This window comes from Phodopus roborovskii, unplaced genomic scaffold (assembly GCF_943737965.1).
Source record: "Phodopus roborovskii unplaced genomic scaffold, PHOROB, whole genome shotgun sequence".
In the NCBI taxonomy this organism is placed as follows: domain Eukaryota; kingdom Metazoa; phylum Chordata; class Mammalia; order Rodentia; family Cricetidae; genus Phodopus; species Phodopus roborovskii.
The window spans coordinates 47978003-47998310 of NW_026126480.1; the positions used below are offsets into that span (position 1 = coordinate 47978003).

General features: G+C 42.9%; 1 protein-coding gene across 1 annotated transcript; it reads left to right on the plus strand.

Annotated features, from left to right (window-relative positions):
- The first annotated feature begins 5178 nt into the window (after positions 1-5178).
- LOC127227804 (scavenger receptor cysteine-rich domain-containing protein SCART1-like) lies at positions 5179-13829 on the plus strand. The gene is given in 7 exon segments (XM_051192131.1): positions 5179-5554; positions 6033-6341; positions 6822-6903; positions 7996-8008; positions 9750-9772; positions 13620-13651; positions 13654-13829. Coding segments are annotated over 7 exon segments (1011 nt in total).
- The last annotated feature ends 6479 nt before the right edge of the window (positions 13830-20308 follow it).

Consider the following 20308-nt stretch of genomic DNA (forward strand, 5'->3'; position numbering starts at 1 on the left):
TTTTAATCCTGTGTCCAAAGTGTGTTGTTTTTTCCGTATCTGAACCTGGGGTTCTGTAAGGAGTAGGTATTTCCTCCTGCTGCTGGTCTGGTCCCACCACTGCACCTGCCCCAATTAACACACAGAGACTCTGTATTTGATATAATGCTATTGGCCAGTTACTTGTTTCTTATCGGCTAGCTCTGTCTTAAGTATTAACCCATTTCTGTTGATCTATGTATTTCCATGTGCTTTTATCTTACCGGAGAGCCGGCTGGCGTCCTGCTCTCTCCAGACTCCTCATCTTGACCCCTCCTTACTCCTTCCTCTTTCCTCCTTGTCTCCTAGTCCCGCCTATCTTGCTTTCCTATTGGCCAACAGTGCTTTATTCATTAACCAATATAAGAAGCATATTTACAGAATGACAGCTCCCATCAGGGTTCTGTTAGAACAAATATGGATCTTGTAAGAAAGATAATCACTCCACGTAGTGTAACTCCATTTAAACACACACACACACACACACACACACACACACACACACACACACACACACACAAGTATGCTTATAAAATGTTTCCCTATGGCTTTTCCAACATCCTTAGTGTTATTTTTCTCTCCTTCCTCTCTCTTCCTCTCCTTACTCTACTCCTCCTTTCTTAGTTAAGCTCCCCTTTGTTCCTCCTGCCTCCCTTCATAACACCTGTGCCCCATTATTCTTCTTTCTAGAAGTTACCATCCCCCCACATCCCCAGTCATAATCCCTTTCTGCTCTCCTGGCTTCTGTGGTTACTTCAGATTATATACTCCAATCTAAAGATTTGGAGCTGGGATCCATAAATAAGATAGCAAATAAGAAAGAAAAGCCCTTGACTTTCTGGGCTTGAGTTTCTTTCAGTGAATTATTTTCCAGTTCCAGTCATCTGCCTGCCCATTTCATTTTTCTTTACAGTAGATAGACTCTATTGTGTATATGTGACATATTTTCATTAGATATTCTTCAATTGAAGGACAGCTAATCAATGTGGAGAATTCTTAAAAAGCTGTAACACGACCCAGGAATTCTATTCCCTGTGTGTATAACCAAAGGACCAACTATCCTACTACATAGATACTTGCATGGCAATGTTTATAGCCACTCTGCAATAGCTAGGGAATAAGAGTAGTCTAGATTAGTAGCTCCAATTCTTTGTTGTTGTTTTTTAAAGACAGGGTCTCTTTATCATCCTAGCCGTGCTGAAATCTTTTGTAGACCTGGCTGGTCTTTGGTCTTGAACTCACAAGGATCCTCTTATACGTGTCTGCTTACTGAGTGCTGGGATTAAAGGCATGTGGTACCATATTCAACTGGTATCAATATGGGTCATGGACATCAACAATCACCCTGATCCTGAGTGGCAAGCAGGGCACTAACATCAGCCCATTCTTCACAGCTCTCACTTCTTCAGAACTGCCTCTTGCCACAGCACATGAACCACTAGCCTTTCTTTCTCTCCCACATCACCACAATATACTTTCTCATCATATTGACAACTAACTGCCTGGTGCCACAAGGTACTGGTTGGGCATGTGGATGCTTCATCCAGGCAGGACCATGAGAACCCAAGCTGCCCTATGGGTGTTTTTTGCCCACCTGACATGTAAGGCACCAGGAGGGTTTGTGGGTGCTTCAGATAGGCTGGACTATGAGGACCCAGGCTGCTCTGTGGGTGTCCTTTGCTCACCTGAGTTGAATGGCATCAGAGGGCTTGTGGGTGCTTCAGGCATCCCAGACTATCCACACCTCTATTTTTAAAGAATAAATTTGTTGGGCTTGATATGATGGTATGCACCTATGATCCCAACACTTAGGAGGTATAGACAGGAGGATCAGAAGTGCAATGTCATCCTCAGCTACATAGCAAATTTGAGGTCATCCTGAGTCATCCTGAGTTATGAGACCATATCTCAATAAGCCAAAGGAAAAAGTAATTATTGTTTTTATTAGTAATCATGAAGGAAAGTGATACATAGTATAACAATATAACTTTGGATATTTTATATTCAAGTGTGTGTGTGTGTGTGTGTGTACACAAGATGGTGTGAAATTTGGGGGTTTTTAGAAGAACATAGAAGTAGCTACCACTAATCATTCTATATGCAACAACCTGAAACATATGGATATATGTGCATCTTTTGAGCTCATATTATGCACAGTTGTGTAGTCAGCTGTTTTTCATTCAACTGATGGAGGATGTTCTTCTGTGTATTTGTTTCTCTTATTGGTTGATGAATGAAACACTGATTGGACAGTAGCCAGGCAGGAAATATTGGTGGGGCTACCAGATGAAGAGAATGCTAGGGATAGGATGCAAGAGAAGCCACTAGGAAGAGACAGCATGTAACTGTTGGGAAGATAAAATGCTGGACCCTTCTCAGGTAAGATAAGACCACATGGAAATACTTAGATTAATGGGTTAATAATTAAGACAGGATTAGCCAATAAGAAGCCTAATCCATTGGACAACAGTTTAATAATTAATATAGTGTCTGTGTGTTTATTTGGGGTGGTGGGACAGAAACCTCCATCTTCAAATGGCACCCAACGTGACAGAAACTCAGACTACATTCAACAATATGGTGTGAACATTGTGATATTTTTGAAAAGATGACATTTAATTTATGCACACTGTCATTCTTTTTTAAAAACAAATTGTTATTCGAGAAGTTCATATATATAATATACATATATATACATACACACACACACATATATATATATATATATATATATATATATATATATATATAACATTTTTTATCATATCCACTTCCTGCCCTCCAACAACCTCTATACTCCACCAGTGACTCTCCATCCCAACTTCATGCTCCTTTTTTATTTTATTTTAAATCTTTGAGTCTAGTTAGTGCAGCCACTATGTATGTGGATATGAGGTCTTTCACTGGAGTATGAGTAACCTATCAACGGCCATATCTACAAAGAGAAAAATTACCCCTTCTCCCAGCAGCCATAAACCACCAGTAGTTCTTCAGGTGGGGGCATCCTCTACTTTGTCATTCTTAATAATTTTACATTAAAGATCTTTGAATTTTTTATTTTCTTCTGGACTGTACATTTTACTGTGGGTGTATGATTTTATTTATCGAGACTGTTTTGCTTACACAACTGACATTCATTTTTGAGACTGACCTGCTCTTTTCTGAAGGGAAATGGAGGAATGGATCTGGTGGAGAGGCGATGTAGGAGGGAGGAGACTGGGAGGAGTGGAGTGGGGGAACTGTGGTTGGGATATAATGTATGAGAGAGGAATTTAAAAAAGTATCTAAGTCCAAAATGGATCAAAGACCTCAACATAAATCCAGCCACACTGAACCTCTTAGAAGAAAAAGTGGGAGGTACCCTTGAATGAGTTGGTATAGGAGATCACTTCCTGAACACAACACCAGTAGCACAGACACTGAGATCAACAATTAATAAATGGGACCTCCTGAAACTGAGAAGCTTCTGTAAGGCAAAGGACACAGTCAACAAGACAAAATGGCAGCCCACAGAGTGGGAAAAGATCTCCATCAACCCCACATGTGACAGAGGGCTGATCTCCAAAATATGCAAAAAACTCAAGAAACTAATCACCAAAATACCAAACAATCCAATTAAAAAGTGGGGTACAGAACTAAACAGAGAATTCTCAATAGAGGAATCCAAAATGGCTGAAAGACACTTAAGAAAGTGCTCAACATCCTTAGCCATCAGGGAAATGCAAATCAAGGCAACTCAGATACCATCTTACTCCTATCAGAATGGCTAAAATCAGGAACACCAATGACAGCTTATGCTAGAGAGGATGTGGAGAGAGGGGAACACTCCACTGCTGGTGGGAGTGCAAACTCGTATAGCCATTTTGGATATCAGTATGGTGGTTCCTTAGGAAAATGGGAATCAGTCTACCACAGGACCACACTTTACCTCTTATAAATGAATTCCTGAAACTGCATGAAGTAAATTCATTGAGAAATTTCTTTGCAGTAATCATTTGAACATGATGAACAAAGTTCATCAGTATGCATTGCATGTTTTCCTTTTGAAAATCAGCTACTTACAGAGGATTATCAATAAGTAGATATTTGAACCATGATGTCATCACATCCTATTGTCTACACATTCTTTAATTTGTCTATTACCCTGGTCATGTGGACTTGCTTGTGTGTTCACTTATTAGGCATGCATGTCCCCTCAGAGAGACATGTACTTTTCTTATGTCTGGGCCCAGGGCAAACATGTTGAAAGCATTGTGATTAAATTGCCAAGTCTGTATATTGACAACAAACTGATTTTGGAAGGGATCTGGTCTTTAGCCAGATCTTCTGTCTGAGGCAGAAGGCCTGTGATGTCTTTTCTGACACTGGCCTTGGCAGCTCCAGCCATACAGGCCTTTCTGGGAGGAGACTCCTGGCTTTCCACACACCTAAGACTGCTTTGGACAGCAGATGCAGGAAGTCCCGTAGTGCTGGCACTGTCTGTCCTCTGGCACAGTGGGTGAGTGCTTTCTTTGGGTGAGAGATGAGAGCTCTAATGTGGGGGAGGAGCCTATGATACTGAAGGGCTCTGGCTCCAGAATACTGTCACCCTGAGTTGGAGTTCACCTTCTTCCTGAAGGCAGAGACAGGTACCAGTTCTGAGGGTGTCAGCCTGGGGAACTGTACTTACAAGGAGATCTGGCATGGGGATGTCTTCTCTTGGACTGAGGTCTCTGCTGCTGCTGGCCTGGTGGCCTCTTCCTCCTGGTGAGTGTGTGCTGCTGTGTGAAGGCCCTGGGTGTCAGGAGCACAGGTGTATAGAACACAGGTGACAGTACTCAGGGATGGCACAGTTCTGGAGATGTCTGATGCCTCACTTCATGTGTGTGTTCAACTAACTTTGACTTCACCCAAGCTACTATTTGGATTCTGTAACAGTGTAGAATATTTATGATTGGGAAATCTGAACAAAGGAGGGATTGGGATGAATAGTGAGGATGAGTCTTCTTAACATGGTGTCTCCATGTAGTCCTGGCTGTTCTGGAACTTGTTTATAGACAAGGCTGGCCTTGAACTCATTTCTGCCTGCTTCTATGTTCCAGTGCTAGGATTAGAGGTGCGTGTCACCATGCCCAGCTGAATATGAGCTTTCTTATCATGAAGTTTTTTTTTTTTTTTTAAATGAAACCTAGACAGTTTTTCCTGTTTTTTTTTTTTCTTATTCCTGAAGGTCTGGCTGGTGAGTACTTCGTGAATTTCCTGGGTGGTGATAATAAATGTGAAGGCCAAATACAATTGCTGTATGATGGGCAGTGGGGCCTTCTGTGTGGGGACAGCTTGGGCATGCAGGAGGCCTCAGTGATCTGCAGACAGCTTGGCTGTGGCTCTGTGCATTCTATTTCCAAGTATATTTTGATATCTGAAGAGATGAAACAACCTTGGCTGTCTAGTGTTCAATGCCATGGCGAGGAAGTCACCCTCTGGGAGTGCCTCTTGGGTTTCTGGGGGCCCCTCAGTGGCTGCAAATGCCAGTGTGCGGCTGTGATTATCTGCTCAGGTAAGTTAGATGAAAACTCTGAGTGCCTTAGTCCCTCAGAGTTCTTTCCCTGACTCAGCCATGGAAGCATTGAGGCAAATGTGCAGGGGAGGGGTCTGGCCAGGTATGAACACATCTTATGCTTGTATCTTATGGATGCTTGGTTCTCACCTTTTGTAGACACTTCCCTGGTATCTCTAAATAAGATATCCAAGTTTTGACAGTTAGCTACTTCCCTTGTTAACATTGGTCACTAGAGAGAATGTTTCCATTCTCACTGTGCATAAGGCAAAGAGTTAGCCACATAGTATAGGAGGTAGGAGTCCTGGACCACTTCCTCTGGAAGAGTGGGGCTTGCTACCTTAGGAAAACAATGATGGGCGGGAATACATCAAGGGGTACTATGGACAATGACTCAACATGGGGCAGTCAGTACCCATCCCTTGTGTTTGCCCCAGGGACACAATGCCAAGACTTGGTTTCTCTTCTATGCCACCAGGTGGTACCACACGACACATCAGGCTGGCTGGTGGTAGCAGTCCTTGTGTTGGGATTCCAGAGGCCACTGGCCTCTCTGGCCTTGCCCTGAGATGTGACTTGCAAAAGGAGGAGGCTGGAGTTCTGTGCAGACAGCTGGAATGTGGTACTGCTCTGCAGTGGTCCAGAGCCCATCATGGAGCAGATAGGAAGCAGGAAGAGAAGTATATTACATTCCAGGGAACCGAGCCTGACATTTTACATTGCCAGACCAATGTGAACTTCCTAGAACAATGTGACCTTCTGAGCTACACCCAGGTCATTTGCACAGGTAGGAGCACCCACATAGAGTATTTTAGTCTTCATGTTGTACACATCGTATATGAAGAAAAGAGATACGGATATTTACTCCACAGTAATATCAATGGAATCCTTACCCCAGAATAATAGCTGAAAACAGTCCACTTTGCCATGATGTAGTTATGAGAGACTCCCGGGTGTCCCCTGAAATCAATGTTCACCACCCTTTCCAGGACACAGATTCCCTAGAAGCCAAGTGACTAGAAGAATGTGCTCAGAGTCTGTGTGGAGTCCAAGGCTCATGGGAAGACAGAGCAGGGATCAGGGTCTTTGGTCTGTAGATCCCAGTGTTGTGGTCCTCTGTGTCAGGGCTAATGAAGGTGGTTCTGTACCCTCCCTTCTACTCCTTTCCTTTCTGGGAACCAGACGGCAGCTATCAGGGTCATATCACCCAGTGCCTGCACGGAGCCTGCCCTGACTTCAGTTGCTTCAGTCTAGCCTTTGTCCCAAGGACATATGGAGGTCTGGTTTGAGGGAGGAGCACACCTCTGTGAGGGTTCCCTGGAGGTTCTGTGAGGACTGATGTGGGCACTGTCTGCAGGCTGACCTGGACTTGCTCACAGCTCACATAGTGTGCAGGGAGCTGGTGTGGTGTGGCTGTGTCCACATCTGGGAGCTTGGCTGAGCTCAGTGCCTGAGAAGTAGAATTAGAAGGTCTTGCAATGTTTGAGTCACTATGAGTCATTGGTGTTCCTTTGTCCATGGGAGGATACTTGTGTAGCCATGACCAAGATGCTTCACTAACTTTTCCAGGGGAAGTGAGTCAGGTTTTGGACTGTAGGGTGTGATGTGACATGGTCAAGGTTTAGGGTCTGGGCTGTGATGAACATGGACAGCTAGGTGGGTGACTCAATCCCCATGTCCTGTTTCTCATTTCCTCTCTAACCTCTATGTATTTGCTCACCTTAGTTGTTTGGATACTGTCTGCTCATCTCTGTCATCAATTTCAGAAATAAGTCACCTTTCTTTTGGAGGCAGTATTGATAGTTTTGCCTACTGTGTATGGTGATTGTTTGTTAACACATGCCTCACAGCCAAACAACACTGGTTATTCTTTCTGTTTGTAAAAGTGCAGTTTCAACTTGCTTAATTTCGGTATTTGTTTTCTGTTTTCTGTCTTGTGCTTGTGTTTTGGTGTCACATCCAAATCTTGACTTTGCAAGTCCAAAGTCCTGCAGCATCACTTCCCCCTCTCTGTTAAGACAGTTGCCCTTCATCACCATGTCCAGGGCTATGATGGGTCTTGAGTTAACATTTGTTCTGGTGTGTAGAGGACCAACTTCACCCACCCCATGTGTGTTTCCCCAGCATCTGGCTCAGGCCATGGCCACTTTCAGGAACTTGACTGTGAATGAGATATTGCACTTCAGTTTTGGTTCACTGACTTCTGTGTATCTCCTCAATTTGTAGTTTTACAGTAAGTTTTGAAATAAGGGAGTGCATATCTAGCTGTTTATATGACTTGGGTCTTTGGGAATCCTTCATATCATGAATATTAAGATTAATTTCTAAGTTTCCTAGGTGTCATTGTATCTTTCATTGTTCTAGAATTGTGTGTGTGTGTGTGTGTGTGTGTGTGTGTGTGTGTGGTATGACTTACTAATGTAAGTGTGCATGGGTCATAGCATGTGTGGGGATGTCAGAGCACAACTTTTCAGTAGTTGGATTTCTCCTTCCACTTTGTTTTGAGCCAATGTCTCTCACTGTGTCTGCCCTGGTGCTGTGTGCTCCAGGTTAGCTCCCATAGAGACATCTGCACATGCTTGTTCACTGCTGCTCTGCTCATAACAGCCAAGAAAAAGAAATTGTCTAGATGTCCTTCCATGTATGAATGGGTAATGGAAATGTGGTTCATGTACACAATGAAACATTCAGTTGCAAAGAAAAAAAATGAAATTTACAGGTAATGGATGGAACTAGAAGCAATCATTTTAAAGGAGTTAACTCAGGATAACAAACACCATATGCTCTCTCTCACATATGGATGATAGTTTTGAATTTGTAGATATGTTCAAATCAGAATACACATAGAAAACAATAAACTAGTCAGAGGCCACAGGATGAGGTTTGAAGTAAGGGATATAGAATGCAGATGGTAGTTAGGGAAAGGGGGAATAATGGAACAAGAAGTGATGATAGGGTGATGGATGAGAGGGCCTAGTGGAAGATATATATCTTTATATAAGAAAGCTCTCTCTCTCTCTCTCTCTCTCTCTCTCTCTCTCTCTCTCTCTCTCTCTCTCTCTCCCTAAAAGGGGTTTCAATGGAGTTATCTCACAACAGGGACATAATGCCTCATCCGGACAGCATTCCTATTAAAGAGAAAGCTTTGTTCTGGGTATTGAATACATCTTTTCTAGTTTTTAAAGTTTTTCATTTATTTTTAGGGTTTGTCCTTTTTCTCTTTCTTTATTTTTTCTTTTATTTTTAGGATTTGTAAAGTGTGCCATGCTGCCAGTTCCTAGATTTATTCCACTGAGTCCATTGAAAAGACTAGTAAGGGCTTTCACCATCAGTGTGGTCTCATGCCTGGTGGCTTTTCTTGTGCTCTACCCTGGACTACATCCCATGTATGACAGGAAGAAGTGTTTTGTGAAGCTGTTGAGTACATTTGTCTGTAAATGCATGACATGATCATTGATCTAATATGTTTATGTGTAGGCTTCCTGTGATGTCTAGATCTTTCTGATAAAAGTAGAATATTGGCATCCACATAATGATTGTATTGGACTTGGTTTCTGCCATTAGATTTTGTAATGTCCCTGTGATCTAGGTCATCTGGTATTGGATGTATACATTTTAATTGTTATAGCTTGTTGTTGGGCAGTTTATTAATTATCTTTGTTCATTTTCATGCTTTTGGCCTAAAGCCTACTTTACCCAGTAAAATTGTTTTGATGACTGCTCAATTTTGTTAAGTTCTTTAAAATCATTCCTCTGAATTCTTTGTTGGGACGCTTACAGGTTTCCTCATATTAGGGTAGTTATGTTCTCTTGGTGGTTGTCATGCTATCCTTTGTGTCCCTCTGATGATATTTCTGCATCTGGTGGGTTTTTCATCTCTACCCTCTTTATTGGATGTTTTTATAGTGAGAAGGATCTTTTCCTTACAGTTCTCTGTCACAGATTAGGGTATAGAGGCTTTGCTACAGGTGGGTACTTTTAATGTAGTTACAGGTGGGTATTTTTAATGTAGTGTTTGTGTCCAGTGTTGGCAATTTCTTTCAAATGTCTCATTGGTATGTAAAATGATAACATTTGGGAATTACATCATTGCTTGTATGTGATTTCCTCAAGTAGGCCTGGTTCTAGGGAGATGATGAACATGGTGCATGTGCCCGTGGCTATTAAGTCTTCAGACTTTCTGACGTTCTATGAGGATGTGGGAATGCCTATGAGCCAGTGGAGGGAGTTTTCTGTCAGTGTTTGATAATCTGGGTTTTAGGCTTCACTGATTGGCTCTCAGTGGGTAATTGTTAAGAGTCTGAGGACTCTATCTGCCCCCAGTGAACACTTCACACCCAACTAGTGGCACCATTGTGGATTATTTAGAAGGTGGAACCTGGCTGGGCAAAATAGATCACTAAGGGAAGGTGGAGCTTGAGGTTTTATAGCTCAGGTCCACTCCCTGTCTCCTCTCTGCTTCCCCCTACATTAGGATGCAATGAGATTACCTGTATCACTTTCCTACTGCCATGCCTTCCCTCTATGGTAGACTATATCTTCTTGACTTATGAACAGATAAATTATTTCTCCCTTTACCTTCACATCAGATACTTGGTCACAACAACAAGTGAAATGATGAATAGTCATGGAACTTCCTAATCAGTTCCCAGAGCTGAATGCTGGCTGGGTGTTTCTGAATGGGGCCTCAGCTGCTTCTTAACACATAATTCCTTCCCAAGACTCCCAGAAAGGCGAATGTGTATCTTCCAATGTCACAGGTGGCTTGTGGTTTCCCCTTTCTCTCTCTCTATTGAGTCTTTTGGGCAGAGCTTCTTAAGTTAAATTTCCTGACTAGGCTCTAGATTAATTTTTAAGCAAAGTTTGGTTAACCTTTTACAACTCCATATTTGGAGTTTAACATATGACTACTTATTTTTTTTTTTTTAAATAGGGGTCTTAAATTTCTTTTTGACTGTTCAGTCAAAATAATCATTACCTAAATAATTTACATGTCTGTGTTGATATGTATCCTGCAACTTTGTGGGGCAGTGTGTTATCTCTGTTGCCTTCTCTGTGAAGACCTTGGGATTTTCTACATATGAGATTTGATGAATAGAGCTTTGCTCTATCTAGCCTGGGCAACCCTTCTTTTACTTGCTAGTCCCCTCTTTGGTGTCTTCTGTATTTCTCCCATTGTTCAGTGGGTGTATGAACATGGACATCTTTCTCATGTTCCTTATCTTAGGACAAAGGCTTTCAGTCTTGTACTCCTGAGCACAGGCTAGCTACAGGTTTTTCCCAAACACTCTTTAGTGGTATGTTATAAAGTTCTCTTTTTTACAGCATTTTTAAAAATTGTTTAAGGATATCAGACTATCAAGTACACTGTTTGAGGTAACCATTGTTGTCCCTTCAATATACTAACACCTTGAATTATGGTGGTTGTTTTTTGTGTGTTGGGTCAATGTTGTCTTTCTGGAATAAATCTTAGTTAAGCATGGTGCACCATTTTCTTTGCTGTCCATTTCTTCAGTGCTGAGATTTTTGTATCAGTATTTTAGTATGCCGGTCTGTAGTTTCTTATTATTTTGATGTCTTTGCCTGAATTGTCTATCAGGATAATGCTGACTCATATAGGGAGCTAGAGACATCTCTCATGTATTTTCTTGTAAGGTTGGAAAATGTTAGTTGAAAAAATTAATTTTTCTTATAAGTGCTCAGCAAATTTATCCACAAAATTATCATCTTGTCCTTGGTTTTCTTTGTTGAGAAAGTTTAGAGTCAATTTCTCTGCATATGATAAATCTTTTCACATTTTCATTCCCCATTGAATCAGTTTTCATCATTTGTGTTTTTCTTGGAATTGTGGGTTTTCATTTACATGATCTCTTTTCTTGGTGAAATGTTCCTAAAAATAACTCATTATTATTATTATTACTATTATTTAGTAATAACAGCTGTGAATCCCCTGGTATTTGGTGGGCCTTAAGTTCAATTAGACATGCATTGGTTATCCCCACAAGTATTGTTGCACCATTTGACTGTATTGCATGGCTGGCCATCTTGTTGTTCACAGGTTTTACAGCTTGGTAGGCCTACTGATTGCTTTTCTCTCTTGGCAACTTGAATAGTACTTTCTAATAGTGTAAGAGTCAGTCCTCAAGGAAGAAGCTTCAGGTCAGATCCAGCACAATCCTCTAAGTTCTGTGTCTGAAGTGTGTAGTGTTTTTAGCAAGAGGGACTTTCTTTCAATTTCTGGGAGGCAACCAAGGCAATAACAATAGTTTATGTTGTTTGGCAAGATGCTTGGAGTTTCCCAACACCTGTGTTATCATCATGGAGGAAGTGGTGCTCCCCAGAACCCTGTGTTGTCATCATGGAGGATGTGGTGCTCCCCAGGACCCTGTGATATCATCATGGAGGATGTGGTGCTTCCCAGGACCCTGTGGTGTTCTCATGGAAGATATGGTGCTCCCCAGGACCCTGTGTTGTCATCATGGAGGACCTAGTGTTCCCCAGGACCCAGTGGTGTCCTCATGGAGGATGTGATGCTCCCCAGGACCTTGTGCTGTCATTATAGAGGATGTGATGCTCCCCAGGACCATGTGTTGTCATTATGGAGGATGTGATGTTCTCCAGGACCCTGTGGTGTCCTCATGGAGGATATGGTGCTCCCCAGGAACCTGTGTTGTCATCATGGATGATGTGATACTCCCCAGGACCCTGTGATGTCTTTATGGAGGATGTGATGCTTCCCAGGACCCTGTGTTATTATCATGGAGGATGTGATGCTCTCCAGGACCATGTGGTGTCATCATGGAGGATGTTATGCTCCCCAGAACTCTGTGTTGTCATCATGGAGGATGTGATGCTCCCCAGGACCCTGTGTTGTCATCATGGATGATGTGATGCTCTCCAGGACCCTGTGGTGTCCTCATTGAGGATGTGGTGCTCCCCAGGACCCTGTGTTGTCATCATGGATGATATGATGCTCCCCAGGACCCTGTGTTGTCATCATGGATGATGTGATGCTCTCCAGGACCCTGTGGTGTCCTCATTGAGGATGCGGTGCTCCCCAGGACCCTGTGTTATCATCATGGATGATATGATGCTCTTCAGGACTCTGTGGTATCCTCATGGAGGATGTGGTGCTCCCCAGGACCCTGTGTTGTCATCATGGATGGTTGACTGCAGGGCTAATGGACTAACAAGGAGCTTCCCCAGCTTCATTTACTTCAGAAAGTCCCAATTTGTTTCTCCTTACTTGAAAGAGGAACAAAGAGGGAGATAAAAATCATTGTTTGACTATTTTTTTAAAGCACTTTGAACATGTTCCTGTACTTCTAGTTTCTATCTTCATAATTTTGATGAGATGCTAGCTGTTAGTCTTGTGAATCTGGAGTAGATGAACAGTGATGTCTTTGTTGCTGCTTCAGTACTTGTTTTTTTTTTTTTTTTTTTTTGGTTTTGTTTTGTTTTTTGACAGTTTAATTAAAATGTATTACCTTTGTGTTCTTAAAACTTCTTTATATGTTCTAAAGAAAACCAGTTCTCATTCTCCTTGTTTCTATCCTCAATAACTTTTTCCTGTATTTTTAAAAAATTCAGCCATTGCCTCTGAATGTCACTGCCGTACCTAGTCACGCCAGGGAACACAGTGGGGTCCCTATACACTGTCACTGTGCACCAGGCACAGCTCAGGTCAGGGAGACTTGACAGGTCTATTGGTGAGGAATGCACCCTGTCCCAAGCTATCCTGTGAGTTGCTATCTTCCTTGTGTACACTCAGTCTGTGGTAGCATTCTGGGAGGATGGGCTGTATTTGCCTGTTATTCCAGGGTAGTAGTCAAGGTTGGCGACACCACCAGGGATCCTGTACACATTGCTTCAGACTAAAAGTCAGTCTGCAGACCCTCATCATGCTCTCTTGGCAGCAGCTTCTAGGAGTGGGTTTTCTCCTGTGCCGCAAGTGGTGACTTTCAGCAAGTCAAGCTGACCAGAGGTACCAGTCCGAGTGCTGGGTCTCCTGAGTTGAGTGGGTCTCTCCCAGTCCTGAAGTGTGCCTGCAAAAGGAAGAGGCAAGTGTCCTATGCAGAGACCTGCATTGTGGCACTGCTCTGCAGTGGTCCAGAGCTCACATGGAGCAGGGTCTGGAAATCAAGAAGAGAAATGTGTGTCTTGCCAAGGGACAGAAGCTAACATTTTCCACTGCAAGGTCAATGTGAACTTTGCAGAGCAGTGTGATGTTCAATCCTACACCCAGGTGGTATGCACAGGTAGGGATGCCCTGTGATGAGCATGTTAGTGTGAATATTGTGTATCTGGATATCAAGAAAGGGAATCAGGCAACTGTTCCATGGTACAAGGTCAATAGTATCTTTGTTTTTTTTTCTTTTTTTCACCCCTCCCTTCCCACCCCCCACTCCAATTCCATATGTAGGGGAATGCCATCCAGTTGGGGTCATGTAGATATGATAGGTCATTTGAAGTAGGGACTAGGGCTTTTCTCCTGTCTCGAGGTTAAGGCAGTTATCTCTCCATGGGGGATGTGTTCGCAAGGTCCTTTTGTGCACCAGGGATACATCCTGGCTCCACTGTCTGAGGTTCCTTAGACTGCTCAGTCCTTCTGGCTGAGACCCATATTCAGGGGGGCCTGAGTCAGTCCCATGCTGGCTTCCCAGCTATCAGTCTGGGGGCCCATTAGCTCCTCCTTGTTCAGGTCAGCAGTCTCTATGTGTTTCTGCAGCCTGGCAATAGTATCTTTGTTATATCATGATTGACACCGTTCCGTATTGCTACTGGGAGCCATTGAGATTTCCCTGGTGGGCAAACCTATAGTTGGTGCTGCTCTTCCCAGGATTCCTTTCCAGTGTGGACCTTGGAGTTGAGGTGCTGCTAGGTAAGTGTCCATCTACTTTGCCTACTGAGACACATGTGCCCGTTTCTTCCTTGAAGTCAAAGGGGATAGTTTATGGTCAGAATGATTTGAAGGAAAGCCAGAGGAGGGGTTCTTGGTCTGTAAACCCCAGTGTTGTTCCTGTTTGTCTCTCTGCCAGGCCTGTCCAGACTGCCCTGTGTTCCTCTACATCACCACCACCCCCCTTTGGAAAGTGGATATCAGCCAGCAGGTCATTTCACCTCTGTGGACTGTATAGAGCCTGCCTGATCTCAGTCACTCAGTGTCTGTCCCAAAAATACATGGAGTCCAACTTGGGATGTGAGCACCCCACCTGTCATGCTGAACTGAATTTACTCACGATTAGCCTGCTTTTCTGAGAGCTGGGCTATATGGTGGCCATGTTCACATTGAAAAGTTCCTACTCTGGCCTATTGGAGAGGCCTTCCACTGTGCTGTCACTGAGCTGCTGTTGTTTCACTGTTTGAGAGAGCATGGGATTATTATGGCCATGACCAGAATGCTGTACTCACCTCCTCCAAGGAAAATGAGTCAGATTATAGCCTGGGTGTGGTGTTGGTTAATGCTGGGGTCTACTTGATGGACTGTGACCATTATGGGCAACTGAACAGCAAGCTCAGGGTGAGCATTCTCTGTTCTAGAGGGTTTCTGACCTCCCATTCATCTTCTTCTCAAGCCTTTCATGCTTGTTTGCCTTTGGACACCTTTCAAAACTATGTGCTCAGCTCTGTCACAGATTTCATAACAGGGAGTAGGTAGTTTTGGGGGGGATTTTATCAATGGTTTGTCATATTCTGTATGGCAGACCTTGTTAACACATGACTTACGCTGGTGATGAGGTCCTTTTATGTACACTTCTTTCCGACCAGTTTCCTGCCTTGTGCTTTGGTGTCACATCCAACGCTCGAATTTACAAGTCCTGCAGCATCATCTCCTGCTTTTTGTTAAGAATGTTGTCCTTCAGCATCATGTCCAGGACTATGTTGGGTCTCAAGTTCACATTTGTTTTTGACGTATGGAGTACTGATTTCTAGTAATCCATGTGGATATCCTGTTTCTCCAGCACTTTGAGTCATTATTCTTTCTACATGAGTAGCCACCACCCCTTATCTAGTAACTTATAGACCATATGCATGTGAGATTATTTCAGCACCTTCATTTGGAGCCCATTGATCTCAATGTCTAGCCTCATGCCACACCACAGTGCTTTGGTTTATGTAGCTATGGTTTTTGGTTTATGTAGCTATGCTGAAGGTTTTGAAATGCAAACAGTGCCACTCCACAGTGACTAAGCATTCAAATATATGAGCCTATTGGGGCCATTCTTATTCAAACCATGACACCAGGCATGACTGGTGCCTACTTAGAGCTTTAACCCCTATGGACAAATATTCATGGTTTTTGAAGGTACATTGCACACTGCCAAAAAAAAAAAAAAAAAAAAAAAAGGCAAATACCAATCCATCTACAAATCCTTGCATCTACAAGAGTGACCTCCCTGCAAGATATGGTTGTGCAACAGTGGCAAAAAACTTGTGGAAGTAACCACCCATGAGACGGATGAAACCCTTATCTAGTGCTGTTTGGTTGGCCAAGGACCTAGGGAAAATACAATACTACTGTTTTTCTAAAAGAATGTAGCAAAAAACTGACTCCTAACAACAGTCTAATATACTCACAGGTCAGTGGCTTGCTCAACCATCACCAGAGATGTTTACTCGTGTAGCAGATGGGACAAATACAGAAATCTACAGCCAGACAATATACAGAGAGTAAGAGCCCTTGGAACACCCAGCCCTAAAAAGGATGTCTCCATCATATCCCTCTCTTCAGGGCTCAGGGAACTTGGAAGAGGAGGTGACAAATGTATAAGAGCCAAAGGAGATGGAGGAATCAAGGTCTAGACACAACATGGCTGGCACATTTATGAACTCAGAGACTGAGGCAGCATGCACAGGACAAGGCCTGCATGGATCCTAGAGCTGAAGGGCGAAGTGGACACATTCTCCATCCTTAACACAGAAGCCATCTCCAATTGATAGCAACTTTCAGATGAAAAATTAGTTTTCTCCAAGAGAGTCTGACTTGGGAACAAGCCACATGGATAGGTCTCATGCCCAGCAAGTAGATGGTCAACACAGAACAAGCTCAATGGCATCTTTGGAGGTTCTGTATCTCATAATATTAATCCAGGGTCTTCTTGTTTCTTTGGGTTTTGTTGTTGTTTGTTTTAACCTAACAGGTAGACTACATATATATCATGGCTTCCAGTTTTGAGTTTTTATGGGATGTGTGTGTGTGTGTGTGTGCAACATGAAAATAAAAGATCCAGTGACCAATATTGGGGTTCAAACTTCAAGCTAAATAGCAGAAAAGCAAAACAGCTGACCACTAACTCTCACCTCAAGTTCAGGCTGAAAGGGCTGATCCATGCACAAACTCTTCACCAAGTCTCAAACTGCTGCTTCTTCTCTGTGTGGCAGGAGAACAAATGTCTTTCTGAGACACTGCTTCTGTTATATATTTCCCTAATATTGGTATTAAAGGTGTGACCTATATTTTTCTTTTAGACTGATTCACTCTTGTGTAGATCTGGGTGGCCTTGAACTCACAGAGACCTGTCTATCTCTTAATCCTGAGTCCTAGGATTAAAGGTGTGTGCCACCACCTTCTAGCTTCTGGCTGCTGGGATTAAAGGTGTGTGACTGGCTTCTAAGGCTTGTGTCTGACTTTGCTTTCTGAATCCTTAGGCAAGCTTTAATAAATCATACATAATATATCATTACATGTGTGAACATGTGTGTTTCTGTGCCTATATGGTTTCCTTGTGGTTTTGCTTGGGCTCTTTTTCTTATTTGATGGTCTTGTCATATTCTCATTTGTTTGTTTTTCATTTATCTTATTGTATTTTATTATTCCCAAATGACTGTTTCCTAGTGAAATACAGAAAGGGTATGGATCTAGATGGGAGGAGAGGAGGAACTGGAAGGAGTGGCAGGAGGGGAAACCATCACCAGAATATATTGTATGAAAAAGCCAATTTTAATAAAAGGGAAAAAGAGAAAAAAACTGGGGAGGAAAAAATAACAAGAGGGTCAGAGACACAGGTCTGGAAATAGTCTTATGGGTTTTCAGATGGCGATGAGTTGGGGAAGGGAAAGCAAAGGGAAGAAATGACTTGCCAGAAAAATGTTGCTCATGTATATAGGGGTTTTGTGGTCTGAGCTTCAGGTCTAGAGCTAGGCTGGTGGGTTTGTAGATGAAGGGGATTTATTTCTGTATGCTTTTCAAAGTGCTTTTTGGCTTGAGTGGCTTCCTCCTACAGTCTTCAGCAGTTATTTGCTATATTTCAATGCTTGCTTATGTCTTTTTAAGACGTGTAATTGACATACATCAACCTCTTACTCAAATATTCCCTGACAAAAGCATGCAGCTTTGTAGTGCAAATAAATCACCATACAACTGAGAATATTGCAACCATCCCAGAAGGGTACATTTTGTCCCTTAATACCATTCACCTTACAACCATAGCTATATGAGATAAAGAGTAACATATCTATATTCTGTGTAAGGCTTCACTCACTAAAGCATGGTCTGTGGAGACTCATTGTGGTGTGTCCATCGTCTGCAGGGCTCTGTTCTGTGCCACCTTTTGCCTTTCTGCTCTTTCTGAAAGACAGCTGGGTAGCTCTTTGGAGGCATCAAGTTTTAAAATTTCCTTTGTGCATGGACACTGGGCTATAGTAGCTGGTTTCATACAGAAATGCTGTGTCACACGCCACAGTGACACCATCTCTTCTGTGCCCATCAGTGACTGCATGCTTCCTTGCTTTACATCCCCATCAGTGTTGTGTGCATAAGTCTTCCTCAAGACAGCTGCTCTTGTGCATGTAGACTGACTTCTCACTGGTTTTAGTTTTCTTTTCTATGGAACAGTGAGAAAGTGTTGGGGGAAATCTTTGGAAGCCAGCTTATTCTGTCACCAAGTTTCCTTTTCCGGATGTGAGCTCATTTATTATGTTAATTTTTTTTAAATAGCTGAGTGAAGACTGGGTAGACCCAGAGGGAGAAACAAGGACTTCTTTAGAGAGGGGTCTTTGAGAGAGAGGTCAGGATTTTGCCCATGTGAGCCAGCATCTCAGGCCAATGCAATGAGACAGCTAGACAAGCTATTGGAGTGGCACACAAGGGGTATCCCTGCTTTGGAAACTCCAGGAAAGCTGTAAAATAGGATGGCCTCTGGAGACAGCCATGCATAGATATGGGGTTGCTTTCTACTTTTCCTGAGTGATTGTGGTCAGGATCTGATGCCTGCTTCTCTGGAGTTGTGGAGTGAGCTCAGAACATGTAACTGGGTTTATATAGGTGTGTTAAAAATATTAACACATTTGTCTTCAGAGATCATAACTAAATGGGGTCCCAGTAGTTCTTTATGTCCAAACTGCTGGATGGGAAAGGATCAAATACAAAGGGAGCAAATTGGTCCCTAGTGACTGAAACCTGGCATTGAATAGTCCCATGTGTACCAGCCCCTGGGCAACTCCAGGACATCAACAAGTGAATCTCCTGTATACTACAAGCAAAGGGAAAAGCCAACACTTGACTATCTTATCCTACAGAATGAGGATGGTCCAAGGTTGTCTTCAGAGCAGTTCCCATTCAATTCATCTGAGAAGGCAGCCATCAAGGTATCCCAAATATAGCTCTCCTTAGATGTAGCCAGAGAGATCCATCTACCTCAATGATCAATATTCATACTCCTATGACCCAGAGGGGTGAGCTCTTACACACATATTGCATGTATGCCAGTCTTTTTAATGTACTGGATGTATTACGGATAAGGACATGTTGCTGTGTGTCCTGCATAAGCCCATTGAATGTCTTTAGATCTTTCTTGCAGAGCTTCTGTGACCAGCTTACTTTTGGTCTTCTTCTGAGCTCTCTTTTCTGTTTGGGGTGGGATAGGAGACAGCCCTACAGTTGCCTCTGAAATAAAAATTAAAAAAAAAATGTGGTCCATTGTGCCTTCTGATCTTCAAGAGTCAAAGCCTCCTGTATTCTGTGCTGTCATTCCTGAGATGGAATGGGTGGGCCAGCTTCATGGGGCAGAGGACAAGCCAGACACAGACACAGGGCTGTCCACCCCACTCAAGTTATTGACCCTGTAAACTGGGCTGTTTACTTTATAATTGTTAATAACCTCCAATGAGTGTGACCATTACACCAGCCCAACCACCAAGAGTTGAAAAAAGTCCCCTCTGGCCCCATAGGCAGTTGCTAGGTCCATGGCCACACTGCCACACCTCATTGCTGGGCTGCATGGATGCCCTGCTCTGTGGATGATTGCTGTTCAAGCTCAGTGAGGGGCAGATGACCATCAGTTTCTCATTAACTGATTAGCTCCAATTCTGACATTTATATGGCAAAACATGGTCACTTGTTTTGGACCATGAGATTTCTTATGCCAGTGTTGTAGGAGCCTTTCATGGCCAGTGGTCATTTGGTTTGTAAAGTTCAGATAATTTTAGCTCTTTTGTTTGTTTGTTTGTTTGTTTGTTTTGCAATGACTGATTCTGAATGGATTATTTTCCACACTGTTCTATGACTGCAAGAGATGATCCACCCACCTGCTGTGGGCCTTCTAGCTCTACAGGGAAGCTACTCTGCTGCTAAGAGCTCTTGTGCCTTGTCGTCTATACTCAGTGCCACAGAACATGGTGGAACTGATATTCTGTCTACTGATGCTGACCTTCATCTCCACAGACTTCACAACTCTTTCCTCAAGGGAGGATTTGGAAACTGCAATGAAAAGATGCCTACACACTCATGGCCAACCTTAACTGTGATGTCCCACA